The sequence below is a fragment of the Polistes dominula genome, unplaced genomic scaffold, assembly GCF_049000335.1.
Source record: "Polistes dominula isolate Pdom_NZ unplaced genomic scaffold, Pdom_raw_medaka contig_25, whole genome shotgun sequence".
NCBI lineage: Eukaryota > Metazoa > Arthropoda > Insecta > Hymenoptera > Vespidae > Polistes > Polistes dominula.
This window is the reverse complement of record NW_028301094.1, coordinates 1,939,807-1,952,500: the sequence shown is the minus strand read 5'-3', so window position 1 is coordinate 1,952,500 and position 12,694 is coordinate 1,939,807. Positions and strand designations below refer to the sequence as shown.

General features: G+C 31.2%; 1 protein-coding gene across 2 annotated transcripts in view; it reads right to left on the bottom strand.

Annotated features, from left to right (window-relative positions):
* Positions 1-12,694, bottom strand: part of LOC107071669 (uncharacterized) — a 186,779-nt gene that overhangs the window by 5,456 nt on the left and 168,629 nt on the right. For both annotated transcript variants that reach the window (XM_015330855.2, XM_089176534.1), the window contains exons 4-8: positions 4,695-5,181; positions 2,643-2,936; positions 2,223-2,373; positions 1,933-2,143; positions 1-1,849 (exon numbers count right to left, since the gene is read on the bottom strand). The exon at positions 1-1,849 is cut by the window's left edge and continues 5,456 nt beyond it. In XM_015330855.2, coding sequence (XP_015186341.2) covers positions 1-1,849; positions 1,933-2,143; positions 2,223-2,373; positions 2,643-2,936; positions 4,695-5,181 — 2,992 coding nt within the window. The remainder of the gene's footprint in view (positions 1,850-1,932; positions 2,144-2,222; positions 2,374-2,642; positions 2,937-4,694; positions 5,182-12,694) is intronic.

Genomic DNA, 12,694 nt, shown 5'->3' with positions numbered 1-12,694 from the left:
TATTCAGATGATTTAAATTAGGTACATTGGGTATTACGGGATGCGTGGGTTGTTTCCTAGGTGTATAAGGTGAGACTGGTTCGTTTCTTCCACAATATTTACCGTTCATTTGTCTCCTTTGTGCTACCGAATGATAATGATTATTAGTTCTGTTAGGTGGGCTCGGTATTTGCACGTGAGACGGTACTACACCGTTATAATTAGTTTTTTGCTTAGGATTGACTAACGTGATTTCTAAATTATTCGATGCCATAGTCCGACTATCAAGAACTGATTGATAATTTGGAAACGTGCCTCGTTTTATCGTACATTCCATTGGTTTATCTTTGATCGTCGGTGATTTCCTCATTTCTAAATTGAGCGGATTAGGCCTCGGCACTACAGGTACCCTAACAATCTCGAGACTCGGCCTCGAAAAAGTAGCCTTTTCAGTTGGCTTTTGAGTTAGATCGAGAACTCCGCTATTTCCACTGTAGTCACTGTTGTTACAAATCGTATGTGGCTGTATCCGCTGCTGATGTAGGGGACGATACCTTGGAGATATAAGAACGTCTTTTGGATTTCCGTATACTGTTTTTTCGTTGTGCGCGAAAATTGACCTCGATTGCGTAACCTTCGGCGGTAATATTATTCTCCCGTTAGGAACGTTCGGTGGTACAAAACGATGATTGGAATTATTAACCATTTGCGTAGTCGATCCTGGTACCATATTGGCATTCGCATACAATTGCAATAATCCAGCATTGTTCGAACTACCAAGATTAATAACTTTACTATTCGTCGTACTATTATTGATGTTGTTGTTCGTCGTACTATTATTGTTATTATAATGGACGGGATGTTGTTGTTTTCCTTGGGATTGAAACCGAGGCTGCTGTGGCTGCTGCTGCTGTTGCTGCAACTGCTGTTGTTGCTGTTGTTGCTGTTGTTGCTGTTGTTGCTGTTGTTGCTGTTGTTGCTGATGCTGCTGCGGCTGCGGCTGCGGATGCGGCTGCGGATGCGGCTGCAGATGCTGCTGATGGTGATGATGATTGGTCTGATTATTTTCCTGAGGTGATGGCAACATATGTCCTATATCAGGTGTGACAGTGACGGAGATAAGCTTCGGCACAGAACTAGGTGTAACAGAAAGTGGATAAGGCGAAGAAGGCAACTTCTCCTCGGGTTTGGTTGATGGTGGGGTCGGTGTCAAGCTGCTCTGGATCACACTAGGTCGCGAATCAAGTTCAACAGCGGTAACTTCGAGACCACCTTCTCGTAAAATTTCCAACTTTCGCTTCTTAAAACTTGGTATTATTATTTTATCCCTACTCGTATCACTTTCTGTTTCGAGATCAATCACTTCCGGTGATCTTGGCGGGACGACTATCGCCTTCTCCGTAAATATTGGTTTCTCACCGAACAAAGGTATGTTTTCTTTACCCTGTGCCAACAGAGTCGTTTGCTTAGGATCTAATTTAATCTCTTTCATGTCTTTTTCAGGTGGTGGTGTCAACGTAACTACCGTAGACGCATTCATGGCTACTGTGCTCACTGGTAATCCTGGAGACGAACAGGACGGTGGTACTTGCTGTGACACGAGTGGACTATTTAACTGACGTTCAAGAACACTTTGATTACCGGTGACGATCGTGGGCGTCGTTGAAGGTGTACTACTTGGAGTTGAGATTGGTGTGTTCGATGACGGTGGAGGACTTGGCAGTTGGTTACTTTGCTGGCTAGTAGGTGGTGTATTGTTAGCTATTATCGTATTCAATGATTTGAGACGTTCTGGTTTCACTCTCACGCTACGCAAAGAGGATGTTTTCCCGACGTTCTCTGATTTTGGTTTCTCGTTTGATGGAAATGACTGGAATATCAAATTTTCAATTAGTAATCATAAAATCAATTATATTAAATCATTTATTTGAAATACAAAGTTAGTGCCATTACCGTTGTTGATAAAACTGGTTGCAAAGGTGGAGAAGTGTTTACAGGAGGTGTTTCAACCAATGGTGGTGTCCCCGAAGAACGAGAGTCACTTGTTTCTTGACCCTCATCCACTGGACTTTCAGATATACTACTCGTTTTCGTACGTCTTCCATGTGTTAATCTCACTTTGGGTTCTTCACCTCTCTGATACCTTTCATAAGGCAAAAGCAACCTAAAACAAATATTGAAATTTATTATTTTAGATAATCACTTGAATTTGTGCTCAAGGAGACTACTATTAACAATCCTACCTTTCATAATGTCTACGAGTTATGGTTGCTGCGCTAGTGGATCCAGTATTACCACCAATATCGTCGTAAATGGTTTTCCAAAGTCTTCCGGCACTAACGGAATCGTATCCACCGAGTGTCTGTACTTTTGTGTAAAATAGGAACAGATCGACTGTGAAAAGAAAATTTGTAAATAATTATTACATTTATTTTCAACGATTTATTTTTAACAATTTTTTTAATTATCATTTAATAGTCCTTTGCACTATCAGATTAGTGTGATATTTTATTTACAATTAATTTATAAATAAAAGTAATTTTATTAAATTAATTAATCTTGACAAATTTTCAAATAAAGTCCCATTGTATGTATAATATAAATACAACAGTGCAAAGAATTATAATAATAAAATAAAATAAATATTACAAAAGTATACAAACTTTGTCTGTATCCCAATAATGGCATCTTTCCAACTGGTGTACCCCGAGAACTCATAAAAGTTTGTACATCGACCATGAATTTCTTTTCTTCGGCACTGGTTTTCCGTTCGCTTCGTCGTACAGCCGATGATGGTGGCCTTCCAACAGGAGCTGGTACCAATTGTTGGTTGTTTGAATTTGTCGATGCACATTTTGACGATGATGCAACCGATGCTTCACTCTCGTTGCTAGATTCACCCGGTGATGCACTTCGCTTTTTACGTTTCCTTCGTGGCCGTCCTTTCAATTTAGGCGCTGAAAATGTTCATTTCAATATGAAGATGACCCAACACAATACAACTGATTTATCATTTTGTTTTTTATTAATTTAATTTTTCATAGCACAAAATATTACATTTGTTGTTTTTTTCATTGATAAAAATTAACCACAAATTTTTAATTCATTTTTATCGTTCGAAATATTATTTTGAATTGCCGCCATTTTGTAAAATTATACAAATTGCAGCAAAAAACAACTGCTGTACAAATTTATATTTTATAATTTAACGGACAAAGAGAGTAACTTTTAATTTGTACTTAACTTTTTCAATTTAACTTATAAAAACTAAGTTAAAGTATAACACGCTTTATTACTAAACATGTAAAATGTTTAAAAAAAAAAGCCAACAAAAAAAGCTAAGTGTTGGTGCCAAACTTTAACGTGATTTGTTCAACTAAACAAATTTCACAATTAACGTTTTGTATATAATTTTTTAATAAAAAAAAAAATTGTCGATAAAATAAACTCCAACTCACATTTACGTAAAACCATATTGGTAACTTTTTCATCGGATATTTTCAAATAACTTATTTGATTTTTACAAATCTTCATAACAATTGGCATAACGTTTTTTTGAAAAAATATCTAACAATCCTCGTTAACAAAATTTTGTAATAATTTTAAATTTGAAACTTTTAATTTCTTAATTTTGTACGATAAACTTTTTATACTTTTCAACTAATCAATCCGTGATATACAACTAAACTTTAGACACAGTCATTGCTTAAAGTAAATTAGGTTAGAATTCTTAATCGTACGAGTAAAATATGCTAATTGTTTTCCGTCATAGTAATTCGAATAAAACAATAAAATATTATGATTAAAAACTCGATATCAAATAAATCGTTCTTTGTAATCGTAAATTTTTGTTTTTTCATTGTTCAATCACGTTGACCAAACCTTACAGGTTAACCTTCTTTTATTTATTAATTTTTGTATTCTAAATTAATCACTAATTTGACTAAAAAGTTTTACTTTCAATACAGAAACATCACCAACTTTATTCGTTGCCATTCCGTTTGAGACTAATTTTAATTTAAGTAAATTCATTTCAGTTCATAAGTTTTAAGTGGAAAAAAAAAAAAAAAAAAAAAAAAAACAGAAGAAACATATTACTTAAAAATAATTATTTTTACTGAGAAAAAAGAAAACAAAATGCGCTTATCATTTGTATCATCAGTTAACCATCTGAACGTTTAACCAACGCCATTGTTCGAAAAAACAATCGACAATTCTCACACTGCATTAGTCAAATCGGTACAATATTTTTTGAAATAAGCCAATAATAGAATGTTGAATAATTTTTATTATAAAAAAAAAAAAAATAATAATAATATTATTTTTAGCATTAATCTATTTCTTGTAAAAATGGTGTAACCAAATTATTATCATATCTTCATGATAAATAGACAAAGAATAAGCGTATATAAAAGTGAATAAATAATAATAGTAAATGGACTTTATTTATTATTTATTTATGCATTGAATTCAATCTATATTTTTCAATAATAATTTACATTTCATTTATATTATGACTTATACCAATGGAAAAGTTACACAATCATCGTAAATAGCCCGCGTATATACGAACTATAATTATTATTCAAAATCAATCGGAAATATTAAAGTGCTGATAAATGTTTCTCTTTATCGACAATAAAAAAAAAAGAAAAACAAAATGGATAAATTTATATTCATTAAAAAATACAAAAATAAAAATAAGTGAACTTTACCTAAATGATTGCAAAGTAATTCGTGTGTTTCCAAATCCGGATAATCGAAAGTGTCTCTACAGAACAATACACGTGTTCCAGGTGTAGCCGTAAAACCACCAAGGGCAGCAGCAATCGAAGAACAAAGCCACGACGGTTCCGCTCCTTCCAATCTTCTTAAAAGGGCTCGATATCTACAATACCTCGGATACGAAAGAACAACCACTTTGGTTTGACCATCGCAATCGGATTTTTTCGATGAATTAATATTGCTCTCGTATTCTTTCTGTTGTTTGTCAACGTCAGAAAAATCGATCCCTGGATCAGTCAACACTTGAGGCTGAGGAATTTCGTATCTTGGTGGACTACTTTCCGGAGAGGATGTTGGGGTTGGTGAACTTGGTTTGAAAATTTCTCGACCCCAAGACCATTCCAATGATGGTGATAACCAAGTAACCAAATCGTGAACACGAACGACTACTTTTTCCGAAATTGTCAGTACTTCGTCCTGTAAAAAACAAAAAAACAAAAGGTACGTTTGTTAATTATAATTTTTATTACGATAACATTGACATTAGAAATTAATATTTGATTTAATTGAACAATAAATCATATATTATTTAATAGAATATTTTATCAATGAAGATAAACAGCATAAAACCAACAAATTTGCAATTTCGAAAATTCATTTTTCCTGTAAAAAAAGAAAAATTCATCCTATTAGTTAGCATTGAGAACACCAGTGGGCGGTAGTAGGTACTTAACACGATGACAGTACAATATTATCAAAAAAATAGCCTACTATCGCCCACTGGTGGTCCCGGTGCTAACTAAAATGAATTATTGTACAAAAACCTTCTATATAACTTTTTTCATATTCTTTGATAAAAAAAATATTAAAAGATATAATCAATGCTGTTGACATTAAACATTCCTTCTTTACCTACATTCAAGTCGGTAATTAATTTGATTTACCAACTGAGGCCCAGAAAACGAGTTTTACCGACATGTATTAAATATTTCTATCAAACTCTAAGAAAATAACACGAGATTATATTAGTAGCGCCGATAATAATCAGTGTTTATAGTTAGATACATGATTATAAATGTAACTTTATATTATTATAACTCTCTAACGGATCGTTATCCATTTCGCTTGGAGAATAATTTATTTACCATAACGGATGCCTCATCGCAACGTCGTAATTACAAAGTTTATCTTTATGTTCGTTAGATACATTAAATTTCGAGCCATTCCCCAACCCAACACGAACGTATAAATAAAGAACTTCCCCCTCCCCATACCCCCTCCCGATATTCCTTCCCTACCCCCTACTACTTCCGTTTTCTTAACTATCTTCATAACCTCAAAATAAATCAAATAATATGTGAATATTAAAAAGCAGACAAATTTATAATTCTTTGCAAAATAATTCACGAAAAAAGAAAAAAAAAGAAAAGATAAATCAATAAGTAATACTAAAATTAAAATTAAAATCAAATTATTATAGTATGAGTTCAGAATTTCTATTTGTGAATAAAATAAATATAATATCCGTTGGGATGAATTAATTTTCAAAATGGCCGCTCCCGCTGCCGCTGCCTCTGCCGCCGAACACGATTAATTAATATAAAATGAAATAAAACAAAGAAAAAGCGAAATAAATCGATACAACACAGTCAGTGAATATAAAATATAATATTCGTCGGAATTGAATTTATTTCGTAAATGACTGTAACATGTTTACATAATAAAAAATAAAATAAAATAAAATAAAATAAAATAAAATAAAATAAAATAAAAATAAAAATAAAATAAAAATATAAAAATCAATTGAGATACTGTTTTTTTTTTGCGAATAAAATGAAAATAATATCAAATGAATTTTATTTCATAAAAAAAGAGAGATGGTGGTGGTGGGTGGTGACATGTTTTTTTATCACGATAAAAATATATATATATTTTTTTTTTTTCATACAAAGAGGAGGAGGAGGAGGAGGAGGAGTAGTTTGTCCATACGTGGAATATAATAGAACGCTAGCAATTTGGGAGCCACTGTTGCCCGGGTTATACTTTCATCTTTTAGCTTCGTGCTCATCCAAGCTTTGTCCCTCTAACACATAGACACCTACATAACTACTACATCACCGATAAGCACTCCCCCCCTCTCCTACTGTATTCTTTCTGTTCGCTATTCTACCTGCTCCCACTCTTCTTCCACCCTTTCCTCACTCCCCTAATCCTCCCTATACTTCCCCCTACTCTTCCACGCAACTCCTCGTATATTTCCCTCTCTTTTTACTCAACTTATCTCCCCCTTTTTTTCTTTTTTTCTTTCTTTTTTTCTTTTATTTTTTTTCTCTCTCTCTCTCTCTCTCTTTCTCTTCCTCCTCTACTACTTTTTCTCTTTTTCTCCCGCATGCTCCAGTGAATCTAAAAACATAGAAACTTTTTAAAAGAGAGGAAGGAACATGGAAAATGAAGGGAATATATTCGGGATAAAACGAAAAATACACTTTCGAAGAAATAAAAGGATAATGATGATGAAATAAAAATATAAAATATAAATGAAGTAAATAAAATAATAACAAGGACTACTACAACAACAACAACAACAACAACAACCCCATAATTTCTTTCCATTTTTCTTTCTTTTCTTTTTATTTCTCTCGTTTAAACTTCATCAACCATTCTATTTTTATTCTAATGTTTTTTCTTCGACCGTTAAATATTTTTCTTTTCTTTTTTTTTTTTTTTAGGTTATGCCGTCAGTCAAAGCAACAAATCTTGAAGATGAAGATGAACATGAAGAAGAAGAAAAAGAAGAGGAGACCATAAAGAAAAATAATGAAAGGACAGAGAGAGAGAGAGAGAGAGAGAGAGAGAGAGAGAGAGAGAGAGAAGGCAAAGCATCGTATCAGAGTTGAAAAGAAAGAATGAAAGAAAGAGAGAGAAAGAGAGAAAGGTCGTTGATCTTTTGTATGTATGACGAAACCGATGAGCCAGGAGGCCTTCTTTAATAGAGAAGTCAAGCCACTCCTCTGTGTTGCATGCATATGTATATATCGTATACAGTTCACGCGAATGCACTTCAACGCACTAATACCAACATCATTTTACGTAGATCTCCATCCCTCTTCTTCAACGTAAATATATACAGATATGTATATACATATATATTTGTATTTTTATATTAGCATTTATAAGTAATTTATATATATATATATATATTTTGTGTATTTTGGTATTTGTATATTATTTCGTATTTCTTTATTTTGTATTTTTGTGTATTTTGGTATTTCTGTATTTTGTATTTGTGTATTTTGGTATTTGTGTATTTTGTATTTGTGTATTTTGGTATTTGTATATTATTTCGTATTTCTTTATTTTGTATTTATATATTATTTTGTATTTTTGTGTATTTTGGTATTTGTATTTCTGTATTTTGGTGTTTGTGTATTTTGGTATTTCTATATTTTGTATTTCTGTATTTTGTATTTATATATTATTTTGTATTTCTGTATTTCGTATTTCTGTATTTTGTATTTATATATTATTTTGTATTTCTGTATTTCGTATTTCTGTATTTTGCATTTTTGTATTTCTGTATTTTGTATTTCTGTATTTTGTATTTCTGTATTTTGTATTTCTGTATTTTGTATTTCTGTATTTCTGTATTTCTGTATTTTGCATTTTTGTATTTCGCATTTCTGTATTTCGTATTTGTATATTATTTTATATTTCTATATTTTGTATTTCTGTATTTTATATTTCTATATTTTGTATTTCTGTATTTTATATTTGTAAAGTATTTTGTATTTCTGTATTTTGTATTTGTATATATTATATTAGTACATATACGCATACATGGAAACATATATATTTGTATTTGTTTATATGAGCAACACACGTAAATACATGTATATATATTTGTATTTGTGTATATATGTACACATATAACACACATCATCATCACATGTATGGTATTACTCCCCCTCTCATTTTCCAACATGTCTTGTGTGTTACACTCTCGTTCGTGATGTTACCGTCAATTATTACCGTCTATAAATCCTTCCCTCCTCTAACACTCTACCACCATATCACCACCATAACCACTACTACTACCATTACTACCATCACTATCTCAACCGCTACCAATCACTACTACTACTACAACTTCACTCAACTACTAAAACTTTCTTTCTCTTTATTTTATTATCCCATACGTGAGACCACTCCTTCTCCGATTTATTTATCGCCTAAATGAAAGAAGATGGGGGTATGATGGGAGTAATACACACACACACACACACACACACACGGTGTTAGATATCTCTCTCTCTCTCTTTCTTATAATAGTTTTTTTATTGTTTTCTTTGATTTTTATTTTCTTTTTATTAATTAATTTTACACCAAGCACACACACACGCACACATTGATTTATTTTTCTATTTTTCTATTTTATATAATAGAATTATGATAATATGGGGTTTTCAAATTTGGGGTTTCATATTTTTTCTTAATTGTTTTTTTATTTTTTTTTTTTCATTTTGACATATATCAATTTTTATAATTTTACAATAATTTATTAATCAATGTTAACGATTTATTTTTGTCTAGGAGATTTGTGTGAAAAATAACCTCAAATTTAATTTCAAAAATTTCATTCATCTTATGAAGGATTTTTTCTTTTTTTTTTGAATATTTTTTTGTCCTTTTATCCAAGGACAAAAAATTTTCGTAACATTCTGAGAATATATATATAGAGAGAGAGAGAGAGACTCTAACACTAATAATATCTTCTCTCACAATCTTTCTCATAAACTCACAGACATATTACACTCGTAGCGTTGCCAAACTGGTTTTGAATGAATTTTCAACTCGTATCACCCCATGCCATGGAATTTTGTACGTTTACTTTAAATTTCTTCAACCCTTTAAAATTTAGTTACACGATCTGATTATATGGAGGAATCATGAATTCCCAAAATGTTTGAATCGTAAGTATTATATATTCATACTTAACCTAAAAAAAAAAAAAAAGCAATGCAAAAGAAGAAAAACAATTTCAAGATGGTGACAATGACAACAAGTATCTCATTTACATCTTCATCTTACAATAATAATTTGTTTCTTCTTTTCCATCATCTTTTCATTTTATATTTTACTCTAGAAAATTGTGATTACACGACTCCATATTGGATTTCAAAATTTTCGCATCGTAGACATTGTATTCATACTTAACCTAAAAAAAAAAAAAAAAAAAATGCAAAAGAAGAAAAACACTTTCATTACGATGATGATAATGTTGTTTTCATTTATATCTTTATCTTATAATAATATTTTTTGTTTTCTTTTCTTCTTCTAACCCATCTCTTCCTTTCTTTTTTTTTTTTTTAATTTTATTTCTTAATTTAAATATCAAAACTTCGAAACAAAACTTTTGTGAACAAGAAAAGGAAGGAAGAGAGAGGTAAGAGAACAGAAAAGAAAAGAAAAAACAGAAAAAGTCTTGAAAGTTTACCGAAGACGATGATGATCATAAAATTAATTTTTTATTAACTTCATTTTAATGTTTTTTTTTCTATTTTTTATTTCATTCATTCATTCATTTTTTTTTTCTTAAAAATATATTCTTGAATAACCAGAGCAATTACGTCAAATTACGTTTACTTACTTTTCATATTCAAACGAGTAAAAATAAGAAGAAAAAGAAGAAGGAATAAAACGAAGACGTTAAAATAAAAGAAAAAGAAAAAGAAAAAGAAGAAGAATAAAAGGAAGAGGTAAAAAAGAAGAGGTAGAAGAAAGATAAAAAATAAAAGGAAAAGACGAGCAGCAGAAGCAGCAGAAGCAAAAGCAGCAAAACTCTCCTTCTACCCAAGAAGCATCATTTAAACTTTTTTAACTTTCTCTCAACACATTCTACCTTTACATATATGTGTGTGTGTGTCGATGAGAGGGGAGAAGATTCCTGATGAGTAGGCGGGGGATGGGGGGATGAGTGGGGAATGGGGTGAGGGGGGAAATGCAGTTCGTCGATATAACGATAAAGCACGAGGAGTAAAAGCACACTGTGTGTGCCACGTGTTGATAGAAATAAACCGATGTATGTACTCCCCCCACCCCCACCCCATCCCACCCCCACTCTTCGATGTTAACATTGGTATGTGACTCTAGCCCCACAACACCCCCTTCCATCCCTTTTCTCTTCCACCTCTTGTTCCTTTTATCCCCTTACCACTACTACTACTACTACTACTACCACCATAACCACCTTCAACACTCCTAGGATGCACTCAGCACCCTCTCAATAGTTCCTCCTCCCCCCTTCCCAACCCCTTTTAGTCCCATTCTCTCTCTCTCTCTCTCTCTCTCTCTCTCACTCTCTCTCTTTCTCACTCTCGTACACTTCGTCGAATCAAAGTGGAAATGTATTCAGACGTTGCTATGGCGATTCACACGAACCCTAAACACACTGATAACCTATCAATTTCACTAATACATACGTATCTATGAGAACGTCAAATATCATGTTTGTTTGTGTATATTATATATATATATATTCAATCTACTGATTTCTCATTAACGTTCATATATATATATATATATATATATATATTGGTATGTATATATGGAGACGTTAATGGGAAATCAGAAGATTGAAAATGTTGAGTTAAAAAAACTGTTTTTTTGTTTTGTTTTAGTTATATTATCACGATTGTGTTATTTTTAAATTTATTTTTCTTATCTTTGTATTATCTTGAACATGTATATATATTGTGTATTTTATTTTAATTAAAAACAATATTATAATAAAATATTGGGATCTCTGGCAGTGGCGTGGTGTAGCAATTCGACCTATCTACTGTATTTTTGAATTTAGCCGCCAGGAAGCGTATTCAAGTGCAAGAGATCCCACGTGACGAAGCAATTTGACCTGTCTACTGTATTTTTGAATTTAGTCATCAGGTAGCGTAGTCAAATGCTAGTGATCCCAATATATTAAAATATATATATATATGATTTATAAATAAAAATATTTCAAATTTTAATTTATTAATATTTAGATTATTAATTTTTTAGATTTTTTATATATATATATATACAAATACACATACATGTGTAATAAAATATATTATTTATTTAAAAACGATGAAACGTAAGAGAAATATAAAAAAAAAAAAATCTATTATGCGAATTAATTTAAACCGATTTACTTTATCAAACGTACAGAAACGCTGTATTATTATTTTCTCTTTCGTTCTTTTTCTGAAAAAAATAAAAAAAAAAAATAAAAAAAATGGTCCAATAACCCAATTTAATGATTGAGATTTAAAATCCACAATTTAATAACGTCAGAGAGTTACTACCACTGCTGCTGTTGCTGCTGTTGCGTCAATCTAAAATGTTAAAAAAAAAAAAAAAAAAAAAACAACAAAAAAAAAGAAAGAAAAATATTTTGTTAAAAATACAGCTCGTACACCACCCGTAAATTCGTTTACTTTCTCGCGTAGGACGCGAACGAGAGAGCTGGGCCGTTCCATGTTTTTTTTTTTTTTATTCTTTCCTGTTTTTATAATTATTAATGTTTTTATATTTAATTGGAAAATATTTTTATCGTAAATAACAAGAGAACGTCCCCGTTTAACGTGAGATCGTGTTCAAAAGAGAAAGAGAAAAAGATAAAGAGAAAAAAGTGTGAGAGAAAGAAAGAAAGAAAGAAAGAAAAAAAAAAGAAAAAAGTGAGGTTATAATAAAGCAGAAAGAGGATATGATGATGCTCGAAAGATTCGCGTGTAACTCGAAAAGTATACTCTGGAGAGATAAGCTATTTTTCCACTATCGCAAAACTTTCTACTGTGAAAAATTAATTACATCCTCTCTCTCTCTCTCTCTGTCTGTCTTTACTTTTATATATTTATCTAACTATCTATCTATTTATCTATCTATTTTTTTCGTTTCTTTTTAGTTTAAACATATATGTGATATATTATTTTTACAATTTTAATTACACTTA